Source organism: Globicephala melas, chromosome 13 (genome assembly GCF_963455315.2).
Source record: "Globicephala melas chromosome 13, mGloMel1.2, whole genome shotgun sequence".
In the NCBI taxonomy this organism is placed as follows: domain Eukaryota; kingdom Metazoa; phylum Chordata; class Mammalia; order Artiodactyla; family Delphinidae; genus Globicephala; species Globicephala melas.
The window spans coordinates 73,293,879-73,312,178 of record NC_083326.1 but is presented as its reverse complement, the minus strand read 5'-3'; the positions used below and the strand labels follow the sequence as shown (position 1 = coordinate 73,312,178).

At 45.4% G+C, this 18,300-nt stretch overlaps 2 protein-coding genes across 5 annotated transcripts in view; one reads left to right on the top strand and one right to left on the bottom strand.

Moving 5' to 3' along the window:
* Positions 1-13,593, top strand: part of DYNLL1 (dynein light chain LC8-type 1) — a 23,876-nt gene extending 10,283 nt beyond the window's left edge. For 3 of the 4 annotated variants that reach the window (XM_060310738.2, XM_060310737.2, XM_060310739.1), the window contains exons 2-3: positions 11,009-11,146; positions 12,672-13,593. In XM_060310738.2, the coding sequence (XP_060166721.1) occupies positions 11,015-11,146; positions 12,672-12,809 (270 nt within the window). In that variant the 5' untranslated portion in view covers positions 11,009-11,014 and the 3' untranslated portion in view covers positions 12,810-13,593. Of the gene's footprint in view, positions 1-10,649; positions 10,796-11,008; positions 11,147-12,671 lie in introns of those variants that run through there. The other variant, XM_030860555.2, reaches the window with a different exon arrangement.
* The window catches only part of COQ5 (coenzyme Q5, methyltransferase), a 19,741-nt gene continuing 13,241 nt past the window's right edge, over positions 11,801-18,300 (bottom strand). Inside the window, exons 5-7 of the mRNA XM_030860554.3 lie at positions 16,701-16,789; positions 15,997-16,108; positions 11,801-15,914 (exon numbers count right to left, since the gene is read on the bottom strand). Of these exons, the coding sequence (XP_030716414.1) occupies positions 15,813-15,914; positions 15,997-16,108; positions 16,701-16,789 (303 nt within the window). The 3' untranslated portion in view covers positions 11,801-15,812. The remainder of the gene's footprint in view (positions 15,915-15,996; positions 16,109-16,700; positions 16,790-18,300) is intronic.

The following is an 18,300-nucleotide window of genomic DNA, read 5'->3' as shown; positions in this document are numbered from 1 at the left end:
GGGATTTTGCCAGTTTTGTTCTCTTGTGGATCCCTAATAGGGCTCTGATCACCAATCACAATGGAGTTTCCCTCACACCAACAAGCAATTCTCTGGACACCAGCTGGGTGTCCTACAATTCAACTCAGTTCTGATACCATCTACCTGGAGATGACATCAGATTCCACTGTCAAGGGTTCAGTCCTACAAGACTGCCCCCTCCCCCAACTTCAGAAGCCAGTTCCAAGCCCAGGTTGTTACCTGTACTTTTGACCAACTGACTATAAGTCAGAGGTGCCCACGACCCCCTCCTTGAGTTCAATTAATTTGCTAGAGCAGCTCACAGAACTCAGAGAAACATTTTACTTACTAAATCACTGTTTGTTTGTTTGCTTGTTTGTTTTAAACATCTTTATTGGAGTATAATTGCTTTAAATCACTGGTTTATTATGAAAGGCTGTAACTCAGGAATAGCCAGATGGTAGAGACACAAGGTATGGGGAAAGGGTGGGGGGCTTCCATGTCTTCTGCCGCGCACCACCCTTCCTGAACCTCCATGTGTTTACCAACCTGGAAGCTCTCTGAACACCGTCCTTTTGGGTTTTTATGGAGGCTTTATTACATAGGCATGGTTGATTAAATCATTGGTCATTGGTAATTGAACTCACTCTCCAGCCCCTCTTCCCACCTCAGGGGCCAGGGGTGGGACTGAAAGTTCTAAGCCTTTAATCTCATGGTTGGCTCCACTGACAACCAGCCCCACCTTAGGTGCTTTCCAAAAGTCAGCTCATCAGCAGAAACCCAGTTGTGGTGGGAAGGGGCTTGTTATGAATAACAAAACACTCATTTCACCTTTATAGCTCTGAAGTGATTTCAGGAACTGAGGACAAGAGACCGAATGTTATAACAAAAGATGATCCCATTGCTCGTGTTATATTTATATATAACAAGATATATATATATATATAAAAATATGTTTATAATATATATTTCTTATCATAAATTGTAATGTCACAATCCCCAGCACGCAGAACAGTGACTGACATCTGGTTCTCTCTCAGCAATCATGAATGAAGGTCTGAATGAACTCTTGAGTTCTGGAGAGTCAGGTTTTCTTCCAGTCAGTGCGTAAGAGTGGAGATGCCGGAAATCAGATACCAACTGCTTGTTCCTTTGTCTGGGGCCCTAGAATAATTGAGATTTAACTTGGGGCCACTTTGCATATAATTAAAGAGTGACAGCAAGGTCACCTAGTGAGTCAGAGGGGGCTCCTAGAGCAGACTCCAGTCCTGCCTCCTAGTCTATGCAGGAGGGAACTTGTTCTGTAATTGTTGGACATCCCATCCCTTTGTCTGTAAGTAAGCCTGCCTGCCCTGTGGTCCTTACACAGGGCTGTGAGTCTGGGATCTGTGGCATTCAGAGTCATCCTAGATTATTATTATTTTTTTTTTTGGCCACACCGCTTGGTTTGTAGGATCTTAATCCCTCGACTAGGGATTGAACCCGCGTCCTCAGCAGTGAGACCGCTGAGTCCTAACCAATGGACTGCCAGGGAAGTCCCATCCTAGATTTATTTAGGGCACTGGTTCTCAACTAGGGGGCAATTTCACCCTCCAGCGGACATTTGACACTGTCTGCAGACTCTTATTTATTTATTTATCTTTGGCTGTGGGCTCTAAGTTCCCTGACCAGTGATTGAGCCCGGGCCCTCCGCAGTGAAAGTACAGAGTCCTAACCACTGGACTGCTAGGGAATTCCCTGTCTGGAGACATTTTTGGTTAATAACTGGGTGTGCGGTGCAATTGGCATCCAGTGGGTAGAGGCTAGGGATGCTGTTAAACATCGTTCAATGCACAGAACAGTCCCCCAGCAGAAAACTTTCTGGTCCAAAATGTTGGTTCTGAGGTTGAAGAATCCTGGTTTAGGGTACCATTAATGATAATTGGTAGCCAGCATCATTGACCTTTGCCATGTGCCAAGTCCTATACCACCTACTTTATATGCACCATCTCAATCTCCAAATTGTCCTTGAGAAACAAGGACTATTACAATCCCCATTCTACAGGTGAGGAAACTGAGGCTCAGAGAGGTAGAGTCACTTACCTAAGTTCAGACACCTTAGTAGGGGCAGGGTAAGGCTGCACACCCAGGTCCACCTGGCTTCAAAGTCTGTGCTTTTAGCCTCTTCTCTGGGTTTTCTGCTTACTGATTGGGAGCTGAGGGGGGCCCACTAGGCCTCTCTGGACGTGCCTGAATTTATCTGCTGCACCCCGGACAGGGGGTTGAGCAATCAGGCTTTGGAGGTATCTGTCCATTCAGGCGAAGCTTGGCTATGGGCCAGAGGGAAGCTTTTTCTTCCCTGAGTTGTCCCAGTCTGTCTGGCCTCACTCTCCCTGCACTGCAGTACAGTTCTTGGCTCCACAACTCAGTTCCCCTGCCAGCCCCAGGCTAGTGCCAGCCCTTCTCCATGGGAAGAAAGCTTCTAGATTCAGACCTAGGCCTTGCACACTCTCCCACTGAGCCTCTCCTTTCTGTACAGGAGTTCTTGAATCAACCCTGGGGACTGCAAGGTCACATTCCTCACACTTCCTTTCAGGTAAGGGAGGGCTGGAGCTGCTAGGTTGGTGACAGAACTCATGGTCCAAGAAAGTGCTTGAGGTCCCAGAAAATCTTGGAAAGTGATTGCTGGACAGGGCTGGGAACAGTGCAGTCCTGGGCCAGTGGCAGGGTGCAGGCTGTGGCTTTTTCTGTCTTGTTTTGGGACCTCCAATCCCTGCAAGAAATCCCTCAGTGTGCTTGTGAACAAATCCAAAGGGCTTTCTGAGGGCCTTGGGAAAGTATGATGGCTAAAGTGCAAAGAATTTGTTCAGGGAAGATCAAGACAGTCAAGGACAAATCTGGGGTCAAATTTGAGAGAAAACAACTCTGAATTAGTTTGAAAAATCCATTCTTTCTTCAGTCCATCTATCCATCCATTCATCTATCCATCCATCCAACATATATTTAGGGAGCTCCCACCAGGAGCCACGGATGCTGAGAGTCTCCGGGGACACACATCATCTCCCTTTGTCTGGGGAGGTGAGGCAGCTCAGAGGTTTCATCGACCACGTAAGTCTGTACAGTCAGACAGAGCAGGGTTCAAATTCCAGCCTTGTCATTCCTAGCATTGTGACTTTAGGCAAGGCACCTCACCTCTCCGCACCTAATTTTTCCTCATCTATGTAATGGAGAGATCAACAGCTCTTAACATCCACCTTATAGAGTTGTGAGAAGTCAAGGAGATAATGTGTCCCAAATGCTTAGCACATAGTAAGTTCTCAGTACATAACAGCAGTAGCTACCATCTTTTGGACCTTGGCTAGGTCTTTTTTTTTTTTTTTTTTGGGCTGCACCACGCGGCATGCAGGATCTTAGTTCCCCGACCAGGGATCGAACCCGTACCCCCTGCAGTGGAAGCATGGAGTCTTAACCACTGGACCACCAGGGAAGTCCCTGGCTAGGTCTTTAGATGCATTATTTAATATAAACCTTGCCACCACCCTACAATGAAGGTATTATCTCCATTTAAAAATCAGGAACCTGTACCTCTGAGAGGCTAACTCGTAGGAGGGCACACAACTTAGGTTTTTCCCAAGTCTGTCTCCAAAGCCTATGATTTCAGAAGCTTTGCCTCCCTCTCATGATGATTTCCAGTAATAAGAATAGAAAATACATGTTTTCAGGCTCAGAAGGGTTCTCAAGAAAACTTAGCAGCTAGGAGTGGAATATAGTGAGTTGCCCAGACATGTGATGCTACAGAACCCAATTGATGGGCCAATTCAGTGGGACCTGGTGAGGGAATCTTGCATTCATTCCGAGAGTATAGGTTATCCTAGAGCAATTGTTCTTTATCCTCCTTGGGTTCTGAATCCCTCTGTGCCTCTGATGAAAGGTATAGATCCTCTCCCTGGAAAAATGCCTGTGAGCACAACACACATCTTGTGCATAATTCCTGGGGACTTGTAAAACCTTCGCAATCCATCCACCGGACCCCCTTTAAGAGCCCTCCGCTAGGGCAGCGTTTCCCAAGTGTGGGACACATATCACTGGCGGGGTCCCAGATCAGTTTAGCAATATGAGGGCAAAACATTTTATATTATAATATTTGTTTATATTTTATGGTTACCTTCTATTTATGATAAATGAGACTAGTTTTCTGTTTAGGTAATAATATAAATTTGCCTTTTAAAAATGCTTATTAAAAATAGGGAGTTTAATTGAAGAAAAATATTGAAGAAATAATAGTAGAGGTAGGGTGCAGGTATGGCAAAAACCATGAGGACGATTTGGGAAATGTCTCTGGGGTTTCTCCTTGGTGGAGTCATGGTGGGTTTACTTTAGCGTCATCTGAATTTCCAGAGGACCCTGGAAATGACTTATTTTGGGGCTCTCTACGTTGATGGCATGGTTCTGACCAACCAAAAATGCTGTTGAGTCTCCACTTTCTTACCTTCCCATGGAATTCCCCTAGTGCCTATGATGAGCTGAACCCTCCCTGCTGCCAATCAAAACTACACCAGATACTGTCCTCATGCAGATCTAAGTGCAAGCATTTTGGTGCCATACCCATTCATTTATTCAGCAAACACCATGTGCCAAGTAGCAAGCATAGGCCATGATCCATTCACGCCCAGAAAGTGTGAAATCCCCAGCACCCAAGGGTAAAGCCAACTTGTCTGAGGTGATGGAAAGAGCAGTAGATTTGGAGTCAAACAGACCAGGATCTTAGAAATCTGGTTCCATAGCCGCACGGCTTGCAGAATCTTAGTTCCCCAACTAGGGATTGAACCCATGCCCTCGGCAGTGAGAGCTCGGAATCCTAACCACTAGACCACCAGGGAATTCCATGACATCACTTCTGATACTGTGTTTGTTTGTTTTTCTAACACCAAATACTTATTTTTCCACATCCGTTCTCCAACATCCACTGGGTGTCCAACAATTCAGTTCTGACGCTGACTCCCAGAGTTAGCACAGACCCACAGGCTAAAGGCACAGACCCACAAGACTGCAAATGGGGTGCCCACGTTACCCTCACCATGCCCAACTGACCATAAATTTGGGTTCCCACAACCACTTCTTCAGGCTTGATAATTCTCTAGAATGACTCACAGAACTTAGAAAAGTACTCTACTTACTATTACAGATTTATTATAAAGGATGCAACTCAGGAACAGCCAAATAGAGGAGATGCATAAGGCAAAAGGTATTGGGGGGTGGGGGGATGCAGAGTTTCAGTGTCCTCTCAGGGTGCACCACCTGCACAGCACTTTATAGTTTTGGAGTTGTTATGGAGTATTTGTTACATGGGCATGGCCACTGGGGATTGAACTCAATCCCTTCCCCTCCCCTCCCAGGAGGTCAGGAGATGGGGAAGGTAGGGGAAGGGGACATGGGTAGGAATAGGGGGCTGAAAGTTTCAACCCTCTAATCATATGGTTGTTTCCTCTGATGACCAGCTATCTAGATATCTGAAACTATCTGTATATCTGAAGGCATCTTGCCTCCCTCCCCCCAAAGAGTCACCTCGTTACCTAAACTCCAGTGTAGTTGATAGAGACTCATTATGATAACAAAAGATTCTCTTATAACTCAAATAATTTCAAGGGTTTAAGAGCTCTGTGCCTGGATCTTCGGACAAAGACCAAATATATATATATATATATATATATATATATATATATATATATATATATATATATTCTATTATACTTCTTTGAGTCTGTCTTCTGGTTACAAAAAGAGAGTATTCAGCTGAATAAAAGGTTGCCAACTGGAGGCCCATAGGCCATATCTAGACTGCACTGTGTTTTAAGAAATGAATTTGTGACCAACATTAAAATGATGATATTTCCCATAAAAATAATTCAGATTTCTGGTCTCTCTTGAAAATCAGATGATTTTAGCAACACTGGGTCAACAATCCCAAATGGCAACATCTGCCTGGGCACCTTTTAAAGGGCTTTTCTAGGGACTTCCCTGGTGGTGCAATGGTTAAGAATCCACCTGCCAATGCACGGGACACGGGTTCAAGCCCTGGTCCGGGAAGATCCCACATGCCATGGAGCAACTAAGCCTGTGCGACACAACTACTGAGCCTGCACTCTAGAGCCCGTGAGCCACAACTACTGAGCCCACATGCCACAACTACTGACGCCCGCGCCTATAGCCCGTGCTCTGCAACAGAGAAGCCACCACAATGAGAAGCCCGCACACCGCAATGAAGAGTAGCCCCGGCTTGCCACAACTAGAGGAAGGCTGCGTGCAGCAACGAAGACCCAACGCAGCCCAAAATAAATAAATACTTTTTTTAAAAAAAGGGCTTTTCTATTTGCCACAGTCCCCTCCACTCCCTATTGTACCACCTACCTCACCTCACTCATTAATGTTACCTGCTGGGCTCCTGTACTTCTAAAGCCCTTTCAAACCCCCAAACCCATGATATTGGAAAGATTAGGTTACTGTTGACTAGAAACTCCTTGAGGATGGGGCTGTAACTGACTCTGGGTATATATTTCAAGCATCCAAATCCTGAACAGACATTTCATTTACAACTAGCGGATATTTATTACCTGCCTCACTGTGCGATAAGCAGATAGGAAGTGAGAAATGATTCTGCAAAAATAAGTGGTAACAGAATGAAAAAGGCCGTTGGTTCCTAGAAATAATATCCCCAAAATGTCTCTTGGGGTTAAACACAGGCCAGAAAATCATGAGTTTCTTTTTTTTTTTTTAATATTTATTATTTATTTGGCTGCATCAGGTCTTAGTTGCCGCGTGCAGGATCTTTGTTGGGGCATGCGTGATCTTTAGTTGCAGCACACGGGATCTTTTAGTTGCGGCATGTGGGCTCTCGTTCCCCGACCAGGGATCGAACCCAGGCCCCCTGCACTAGGAACACGAAGTCTTTATTATTTTAATTAATTAATTAATTAATTTATGGCTGTGTTAGGTCTTCGTTGCTGCACGCGGGCTTTCTTTAGTTGCGGCGAGCAAGGGCTGCTCTTTGTTGTGGTGCACGGGCTTCTCATTGCAGTGGCTTCTCTTGTCGCAGAGCATGGGCTCTAGGCATGTGGGCTTCAGTAGTTGTGGCACGTGGGCTCAGTACTTATGGTTCACAGGCTCTAGAGCGCAGGCTCAGTAGTTGTGTCGCACGGGCTTAGTTGCTCTGCGGCATGTGGGATCTTCCTGGACCAGGGCTCGAACCTGTGTTCCCTGCATTGGCAGGTGGATTCTTAACCACTGCGCCACCGGGGAAGCCTGGGAACACGAAGTCTTAACCACTGGACCACTAGGGAAGTCCCAGAATGAGTTTTTGATAGTGCTCTTACTTCACTTTTTAAATATTTATTTACTTATTTATGGCTGCGTTGTGTCTTCGTTGCTGCGCGCAGGCTTTCTCTAGTTGCGACTAGTGGGGGCTACCCTTCGCTGCGGTGTGTGGGCTTCTCATTGCAGTGGCTTCTCTTTGTTGCGGAGCATGGGCTCTAGGCTCGCGGGCGCAGTAGTTGTGGCGCAGGGGCTTAGTTGTTCCATGGCATGTGGGATCTTCCCAGACCAGGGATCGAACCCATGTCCCCTGCATTGGTAGATGGATTCTTAACCACTGCGCCACCAGGGAAGTCCCACTTTTTTTAAAAAAAATTTATTTATTTATTTATTTATTTATGCTGTGCCCGGTCTTAGTTTCTGTGTGTGGGATCTTCGTTGTGGCATGTGGACTTCTTGGTTGCCGCATGCATGCGGGACCTAGTTCCCCGATCAGGTATAAAACCTAGGCCCCCTGCATTGGGAGCGTGGAGTCTTACCCACTGGACCACCAGGGAAGTCCCTCTTCCTTCACTTTTAAAGAAAATAATTAGGGTCAAGAGCTGGTTGAGATGAGCAGCAAACACAGAAGATGCTCAGGAAGGCAGGTGCTACAAATGGAGAAAAACCTACAGGCATTTATCGAGCAAAATCCTCTTATTTGTTAGAAAACCTTAACATCATCCCATCCCAAACTCCTTTTCTTCAAAGTTATTAATAAGAAGAAGGCACACTGTCTCCTCAGCTAAATGTATTAAAGTAATATTGAAGTTAAGAGAATGGACTTTAGGGTCATCCAGACCTGGAATTTTTTCCTTTATTAACAGCTTGACCTTGTGAAAGTCAATTTCCTAATCTGTAAGCTGGGGATATAAGACCTGGAATTCTTAATTCAATGCATATCTAAGTCAGTGCATGCTATGTGGCAGATGCTGAATTCGATGATGAAGATGCAGCAGTGATGAAGACAGGCAGGGACAAATAGACAATAACTGAGCAAATAAATACATGAGATAATTCATGTGAATTTATTCTGAAGGAATAAATGAGGCAAGTACAATGGAGGAAATAAAAAAGTTACTTCAGTAGAGAGTAACTGAAGTGTGGTGGTAGGGGGTAAGTAGAGATGATTCTTTAGGGAAGGAGGCATCTGAGCTCAAATCTAAATGAGCAGAAGTTATGCCAGGAGGGAGATGGGAGGAAAGGGGTCCCAGGCACAGCTGTTGTGAGGAGCAACTGAGTAAATGCCAAGCACTTGGTGATAGGCAACCACTCAATACACAGCTGCTGTTCTTATGACCTCATCCCCTTTAACGACTCTCAGCTCCTTCTGTTCAAACAAGGAGAAGCTGGCCAAGCCATAGATCAGAGGGTTTAAAACTATATACACTACCAAATGTAAGGTAGATAGCTAGTGGGAAGCAGCCGCATAGCACAGGGATATCAGCTCGGTGCTTTGTGACCACCTGGAGGGGTGGGATAGGGAGGGTGGGAGAGAGGGAGATGCAAGAGGGAAGAGATATGGGAACATATGTATATGTATAACTGATTTACTTGGTTATAAAGCAGAAACTAACACACCATTGTAAAGCAATTATACCCCAATAAAGATGTTAAAAAAAAAAACAACTATATACATGAAAAGTAAAGGCCCCCAAGAGAGATTCAGGTTCTAGCATCATCGTTAGATTCCATAGTTCTGAATCATGCATCCAAGTCAGCAAGTCAGGTAGAAGCACTAACCCAGACTCACTCCTGTTGCCAATACAACTTCTTCCCCAACAGCGACTCTGTGTAGAACTACTTTAACTCCTCCAACCCATAATCCCACCACTGGAAACCTGAAACTGGGAAAAGTCTCTTAATTTGATTTAATTGATATGCATATGTTGTACCGGAGTTTCTCATTATTCCCAGCTGGTTTCTCTTTGGCATTGTGTGCCTCTGATCAAATTGTCTAAGGGGCTCTGGATTAATGAGAGTGGGTGGTCAAGTAGAAACAGGCAGAAATGTAAACAGAAAGCTTCTGGTTACATGATTAAACTGATAACTTGTTTATGCAAGTTCAAAAACACATTTTAGGTATTTAAGGGTTGGTTGTTCAAAACCTTGCCATGACTCTTCGGACAGTTCCATAAATTGACAGCCATCGGTAAGATTCTTCCAACCCTTACTATGTGCCACAAGTTGTGCTGAGAACTTCAAATGCACTAGTTTATTTAATACTCCCAGCATGCCTATGAAGTGGTTTCCTTTTATATTTAATCCCTTTACAGATTAGAAAACTGAGGTTCAAACAGCTAGTAAAATGACAGGGCTAGGATTTAAATATTTAAATCCAGATCTGATCCTGCTCCCCAACCCCACCCCAAGTCCTTGGTTTTTTATCCACTTAGTGGTTAGTCTCCCTAAACCAGAGGAAATACCTCTAAGGGATGCCATTTTATTCATTAGGGCACCTCCGCCCTAGAGGTAAATCCCCACCAAGAAACTCCTACACAGGAAAGACTGCCTCATCTGAGCAAGAAGCCCCACCCTGGACACACACCACCGGGATCGGCACTCCCAAATCCACCCGGAGGGCTCCCCACCCCCTTAAATGAGGTCTGCATTGCCCAGCAGGGAGACCCCACTCTTGGGGATAATCTCTTAATTCATAAGGAAACCCTCTCCCATTTCTGAGGACCTCTGACACCCGCACTCCCATATTTCAGAGGAGGTCCGGCTGCATAATTTGCATGGCCCAATGCAATATGAAAATGTGGCGTCCCTTGTATTAAAAAAAAAAATACGAATTTCAACAATGAGACAGCAGAGCATTAAACCAAATCCTGGGGCTCCTCTTCTGCGACTGCACGGATCACTTGCCCACGAAGCCAGCCCTGCTTAAGAGATACCCTTCTAGTGAAGCGATTGGCTACCTCAGTCAGAAAGGGTAAATCCTTCCGACCTGGGATGGGAGGAAGGGACGTGGGATACCCAACTTCCAAAGACAATACTTATTCTAGAACACACTCTGGGACAACCTCCGTAAATTTGGAATCACTTCTCTTGACCTGGGCGGAAGCTTCCTTCGCACCTCTCTAGCCGCTGGGCGGTCCTCGCGACCCCACCCCAGCACCGCCTTCGGGGTGTGTGGCCTCATCTCGTGCGGCCCATTGCCGGGGCAACCGACGCCGAGAGCGGTGCATTGTGGTCTGCAACAAAATGCAGGAGAAAGATCCTGAGGGAACCATTGAGTCCATGGGCCAATGGGAGAGTTCTGGGGCTGTGTCAAGCCAATAGGGACGTTCGGTGGGGGGCGGGGCCGGCGGGAGCAGGGCGGGGCTTAGGTACTAGGCGGCGGCGGGTGGCGTGGGGCTCCATAGATGCGCCACGGCTTTAGTAGGGACCGTTCGTCTCGACCGGTCTGAGCCTCGCCAGCCCCTCCCCCAGGAGACCGTTGCAGTCGGCCAGCCCCTGCTCTTTGGTGAGAGACTCGGGGGGGTTCCACTATCTGGCTTCGTCCCCTACCGGACTTATCCCGCCGTTCGGTCCGCGCGGCCCGCGCTTCCTGAGAAGTGGGGTTGGGGGTCGTCCCGGGGTGGCGTGGGGCGGGCGGAGCGGGCCGGGGAAGCTGGCGCCTCGCAGGCGCAGCCCATAACCCAACTCCTCACCCTTTGCCCGGGCCTCGCCCCCCCAGGTAACCATGTGTGACCGAAAGGCCGTGATCAAAAATGCCGATATGTCGGAGGAGATGCAACAGGACTCGGTGGAGTGTGCTACTCAGGCATTGGAGAAGTATAATATAGAGAAGGACATTGCGGCCCATATCAAGAAGGTGAGGACAGGGCGCGGGCGTGGGGTTTCGGGCAGTTTGCGCTCAGCTGGGGCGAGTCACAACTTAGTTCCTTCTCCTCGATCCTGCGTCCCCCGAGCAATGGCAGAGATACTTGGGGGGCACGCAAAGTAGCGCGGGTGTAGAGGTTTCCAGAAAAGGACGCAAATGAATTTTGCGCTTCTCTTGAAGATCGGCCCCTCAGCGTTCGAAGTTTTTTTTTTTTTAATTACCCAGCTCCACGGGGAAAGCGCCACCTAGTAACGGTTTCTAGGATCAGGCAGCAGCGGTTCCCCCCCTTCTGCATGATTGCTGCGCCCAGGATCCATCTGGGTGCTCGAGAGGGGGGTAGCTGCGTGGGTGTTTCCAGCAGGGCCGAAGGGAGATCTTGCCAGCCTTCAGTGGGGAGTCAGTCGGCAGTTGAGGGAAAGTGGGTGGTAGTGAGGGCTGGGTACTAGGTTGGGGGATTGGTAAATGGCAGTCTGTAGAAAGCTGGCAGGCCTGCCAACTTCTCGAGCTATGTTTTCTAGAAGGGAAGGAAGCTGGCAGCCTAAGCCGTGGGAGGGTTCTAGTCGAGAATGAGAAGATGAAAGACTTCGGATGGAGCAGAAATAAATACCTTTTTGACAGAGGCAGCAGCAGTGCGTTGGTCTAGTTTGTAAGAATTTTATTCCCCTTAATCTAAAAGACGTTCTTGCTGTGTACAATACAATAGTAGCCAAATTTTGCCTAACTCACCAGAGACTTGTAGTACTTTCATAGAGAAGGACTAGCGTTGGCCCCTGCCTAGAGCTACCCAGTGAAACCTGGAGCCTCTGGGGGTGGGGAAAATAGGGAAAAGTTGTTACTGCAGTTTGCTCTCCTTGAGGACCAGGTGGTAGATTAGCACTGTTAGGATAGATGTGGGAAGAAGGGCTATTGACAGATAAAATTTTCCCAGGTAGCTGTCAGGTTCTGCTTCCAGCATTCTTTTTATAGGGACAGTGGAGTGCCAAGTGTCTTGTCCGTTTAAATTTTGATCCACAGTGGTTTAGAAGCTCATTGAGGCTTTGTTCTTTTGGAAGTCTTTTGTTTCAATAATACTGAAATGAGTTATAGTGGGGGTATTTTGGGCTAAATATTTACTATTTTCTTGGCTTTTGTAGGTGCATGTCGTACAATAGGAGGATAGTTTAGTTCTGTTTAAAAACTAGAGGATAAACTAGAACTGATGTCACCTGCTGTTAATGAATAAGAATATTCTAGAAGTTATGAAGGTGTAATTGCCATGATAACAAAGCGCTCTGTCTCTGACGTTGCCCTTTCTGACTTTTACCTCCCCAGCCCCCATTCCTAGCTTAGCTCAGATTGCAAGTATGTTTGCATTAATGCACCATGTAGGCGATTTGGAGCTGAGGAACATTCTTTCATTCTAAGAATTTGCAGATGCTGACGTTCCTTGTTTCTGCTCTGCTTATCTAGGAGGCAAACTCTGACCTCTGGTTTAGCACTAAAATTCTGTGTTCTTTTTCTCCTCCCCTTCCCCCAGGAGTTTGACAAGAAATACAACCCCACCTGGCACTGCATCGTGGGGAGGAACTTCGGTAGTTATGTGACACATGAAACCAAACACTTCATCTACTTCTACCTGGGCCAAGTGGCCATTCTCCTGTTCAAATCTGGTTAAAAGCATGGACTGTGCCACACCCAGTGATCCATCCAAAAACAAGGACTGCAGCCTAAATTCCAAACACCAGAGACTGAAATCTTCAGCCTTGCCTAAGGGAACACCTCGATCTTTATTGTGTTGTTTTGTACAGGGCATTCTCTGTACTAGGTTGTTGTGGTTATAAAGCAATTAGCAAAACAGCTTACATTTGTATTTATTTTCTATTCCATACCTCTCTGTCCCATGTTTTTTCTCTTCAAAATCCATTCCTTAAAAGAAATAAATGTGTTGGAGAAGTGTGCGTTAATAACGATTTGTTCAAATAATCTAGGGTTGAAGATGGCCTATTGTTTGATCTTGGGTAGTTTGGTGGGGGTGATTCCTTGAAGTTTCTGTGGGATATAACAGACTAGCCTATTCAACGCTCTTCAGTTTCATTCTTGCCCATCCTGCTACTGTTATGCATGGAAGAATACTACTCAGAAGTGCATGTTAAGAAATGCATGGCAGAGAAACTACTGAATTAACTCTTATTCCTAATCTGATGCTTTCCTTAAGTGCTCATTTTGTTAAAAGATACTGCTATAGAGTGTTCTGGGCCTTAGGCCTCAAGTGGTGATGAATGTATAGTAGTTCCATGGTTGTAAAATGGAAATAAGCTAATAAGAAAGTTGGGCTCTAGACTAATTTCCCCTCCCCTGCCTTGGCCAAAGTATATTCTAAAGATTAAAGGTGGTCTTAAAAGGGAAATCTTTTGAGGCAGCCCTCCATGTGATTCTAATAAAGTCTGCAGGAATTTAAACTTATAAGCCTGCTGTGCTGTGCTTTAACTAGCTGTGTCCACATGTGAATTGAAGCTTTCACTAAAAGACCCAATTAAAACTGGATAAGTAAACTTCATTAAAAGTTTCCTGCTATCAATTTTAGGAAGACAAATCTTTTCTATGAATAAAAGCGAATATGGCAGACTTGGCTTTTGCAGATAGGAAATATTCCAGAGGCTGAGACAACCCACGCCCATCCTGGGAAGCTGCAAGGAAGGTCCTGGCTTTTAAGTTCCCCTTTGTTTTCAGTGTTCACATGAGGTAAGCCTTTTTGTTTTAGACCTTGGATCTATGAGATACAATTAGGGTGTCTGAGCAGCCAGGCTAATGCTACACAGAGCGGGTGATAGATCTGAATTGACTGATGATTCCATCTTGAGAGCCATATTAGGTCTGTAACATCTTTGGGAGGTTGTTTTTCTTTACCAGAACTTGGGGTCTTAAAAGTTCTAGTGAAGTTGATCAATGTTAGGACTGAGAAAGTTTCAGGGTAGAGGGGCAAACAATTGTTTTACTATTATGGCAATTCAAGTGGGAGAAGTTTTTCCCCTGCTTTCTGCAGGAGAGGAGCAGGAGGTACTGTGGAACGGGACTGCAATTGCAGTCGTTTAGGTTTGTATTTATATGAACAGACTGAGAATGTTCCTGTAATACATCTTTTTTCTACCTCCTTTTCCTCTTTTGTGACCTGGCTATATTTGAAGCCCAACAGGTGTTTGGCTTTCAAAGCTGCATCAATCTTGTCGATTTTAGCTCTACTTCCAGTCTCCAGCTGCCTTCAGGCCACAAACGGCTGGACAATGGGAGTTCTAATTTCATCAGGCCCATATCTATTGCCAGGAAGTGACAGCTTTTAACTTTTCTTTCTTGATTCAGATATGAGAATCACATTGCCACTGAGCGAGGACTGGGTTGATGACCTATGAAGGTTTTTTTAGTGCCTGCTCCTTGTTAATTTCAGAGGCGCCAGCTGGCTGAAAACAAAACTTAAAAGTTTTTCTAAGGTTTAGCATTTTATCAATCGTTCTTAGGTGCTGTTCTTTGAGACAGGTGTATATAGAGTGCTGTATCTGGAAGCTTTTCAGTGACAAGGGCACAACCTTGTGAGTGAAGGTCGTGACTCACGTGAAGGGGTAAATGACCCCTTCTGTGCTGGGGCGAGAGGCAGCATATCTGAAGACTTTTCAAATAGCCTTGAACTAAGGTCTCTGCAATTCAACTGCCAGCCAACTCACAGGTTGATTTCTGCAATTTCTTACCAACCCTCCCCCACCCCCCAAAAAAACCCTTAAGTTTCATCTGCACTGAAAATATTTATGGTCTCATTTTTTTTTTTTTTATGGTCTCATTTTAACATCAAAGAGTGGACTGTATTAAGGAGACAAGAGCTCTGTCCAGCTCTTCTGAGTACTGGAGGGGGTTTGGCTAGACAAATAGTTATCAAACTTTTTTTTTTGGCTATAAGATCCTGACTTCAAACGTATCCTGACAAAGAAGCTCTCTTTGTAAGACGTGAAATCAGGTACATTTATTCCTTCAACAAGGATTTGTCAAGTTTCCTTCATGACAGGCACTGAGGACACAATAGTGGCTTTTGGTAGAAGAGGACTGAATGAATAATGATGAAAGTGTATTTCTTTCACCTCCCTCAAGAAAAAAATGACAAAACTCATGAAAATTGTAAACTCTTTTAGTGTTTCAGGGCACAATTCTAGTTGTGATCCTTAGCCCTCTAATTTGGGCCTTGGCTTTTGGCCCCAGACTTAGTCCTAGGCTGAAAGATGGACTTGGGTACAGCTAGGAAGTTTTCTGGTTCAAATCATCATTGGGTTCTAATGATTCATTATCCCTCTGGAAGGCAGCACTGGCAGAGAAGCCACAGATACACTTCAAAACTGAGTTTCAGTGCTGGTTTTCCTTAACCACATACTACAGAGCCAAGAAAAATTAGTAGGAGTTAAGCAAAAAGTACAGACCAAATACCTCTGGGAGAAGGCCTGAAGCAGCCCCAAAGGAAAGCTGCAATAAAGTGACAGAAGCTTGTTTCTTTCACTCTGAGACTGGTCACATCAGAACATGAGTCCAAGGCGCACAGCCTTAGGAGGAGATGTTGTGCTGGTCTCACTAACCACATTATCCTTCGGCTCCAGCCTTTTGACAGGATGTGACTGGTTCACACTCCAGGATCTTAAAGGAGTTACAGTTTGAAGCCAGAATGAATGGCTACAATGCCTGATGTTAGATTTTCATAAGTCACCTTCTGAAAACCTGCATCTTCTATCATCTCCTTGAACTCCTCCTAAAACACAAAGAAGGATACAGCAAAAATCGCCTGGATTTCAACTGTAGGGCCTTTGTTGTAAGCTATAGAAGTTTTTTACCTGAGATGGGAACTGTCGGATACTTTCTACAAGGTATTGATAGGACTTCCAATCTCCTGCAATGACCTCTCCCAGGACAGGAATGACCTGGAAGCTATATACATCATAGAGCCTAAACAAAAAGGCAAAAGATTAAGATTAGAACGTGACCATTAATAAGCAAGAAGGTCTAAGCCTGGGATTATAAACTCAAATGCCTATAAGGGTCAAGCAAGTACCTGAAATAAGTGAAGTGGGCCAGGTGCAGAAGCCTAGGGAGTAGTGAGGGTGTGGTGACAGGCACAGTTAGGAAGTACCAGAAAAGTGGAGAAAGGTCAGTTACTACTCAGCCCTGACTATTGCCATGTGGGAATATGGGCTTAACCAGGGTTGCCATATATCTGATTTCTCAAGTGAAGCTGGAAATCTAGATTTTTATGTAAAATTTCCTGATTTTAAAATATGGACATCTAAGTCAATTTTTAAAATACCATGAGTCAAACAAAATACATACGTGGGCCCACTTGAGTCTCTGGTTACTGGTTTGAGACCCTTCTGGCCTAGGTGTTGTCATTCAGACCTCAGAGGTGGCACTGTCCCTCAGGGACTCTGGGACACTGAACTATGAGGTTCATGCTTGTAGCTTACTGGCTATTTTCTTTCCACTTTGGGATGGGAAACCCTTGGCTAGATGATGAAAATCAAGCCCTGTTAACAATACCAACCTGGATACGAGCGGATTGTTTACTTGGCTGAACTCCAGACAGAGAAACCGTCCTCCTGGCTTCAGGACCCGATGGGCTTCCTGGAGCGCCTGAGCAAGACAGGAACAACAGAACACACTCGTCAGCAGCCCTCATTCAGCTCTGGGAGGCTGAGGCGGCGTCAGCTTCTATGGGCATTATAAAAGTGATTTCCCACAGATCCCGTGTTCACTCTTAGCTGGGAAGCTGTAACAGCAGAAATAGGCATTCTGCTGCCCATGACTAGAGAAGGTTACTTGGAGTACTCTAAACTGACTCAGATTGGTACAACGCCCCACAGGCGGCAATTTTTGAATTACTTCTCAAAATCACAATGGATATTCCTTTTTGATCCAGCAATTTTACTTCCAATAATCTATCTTACAGAAATGTTTCTATTGTGGAAACGACATGGGTTATTCGTTATGGCACGATTTGAACAGCACCAAGATTAGAAGCAACTTAACCATTAATGAGAGACTGGCTAAATTATGGAATATATACACAAAGGGAATCTATGCAGCTATTAAAAAAAGGAAGAGCCAGTGTTCTTTATGTGCTGACATGCAAAAGTCTGCAGGTATATAGATATATAGATTTTTTTTTTGCGGTACGCGGATCTCTCACTGCTGTGGCCTCTCCCGCCACGGAGCACAGGCTCCGGACACGCAGGCTCAGCAGCCATGGCTCACGGGCCCAGCCACTCCGCGGCATGTGGGATCCTCCCGGACCGGAGCGCGAACCCGTGTCCCCTGCATCGGCAGGCGGACTCTCAACCACTGTGCCACCAGGGAAGCCCTGCAGGTATATTTTTAAGGGAAAAAAAAGCAATGGGCAAAATGTTTCATATGCTAATATTTGTATAAAAAAAGAAAGAAAATAAATACACTTAATATGCACAAGACATCTTTGCAAAGCTACATTAAGAAATTGGTGACTGCAGGGGGAGGAGGCACTGAATGGCTGGGACACAAGGTGAAGACTTTTACTGATATATCCGTTTGTGCCTTTTGAACTTTGAATCTACTAAAATTTATTATTTTTTTTAATTTAAAAGGAATAATAAACTGGCTCAGTCATAGGACAGGTCATAAAAATGAAGCTAAAGTACACCATAAAGGATGTCCCACCCAAAGCAGGCAACTAGGCAACTGGAGTCCACATTACAGAAATGAAATGGGGTGCCTTGCTTACCATCTTCAAATGTTTGGACAGAATGTTCAAGCAGAAATAAAGAAGAGCTGCATCAGATTAAGAGCTGAACATTTCCCTTCTTCCTACAGAGGAACCATGAATCTAGCTACCTTCTGCCAAAATAGGGTTTGAGTGCCTTTTTCTCTGTCAGCCTTGGAAATCCCTCTGATCTGCAGTGTCGGAGTCAGGTGGCTTCACAAGCAAGAGGAAGCAGATGAAATGAGAGAGCAAGACTGAGAGTCTCAAAAATGTAAATACCGGGATTTCTCTGGTGGTCCGGTGGTTAAGAATCCGCCTTCCAATGCAGGGGACGCGGGTTTGATCCCTGGTTGGGGAACTAAGATCCCACATGCCACAGGGCAACTAAGACCACGCACTCTAGAGCCCG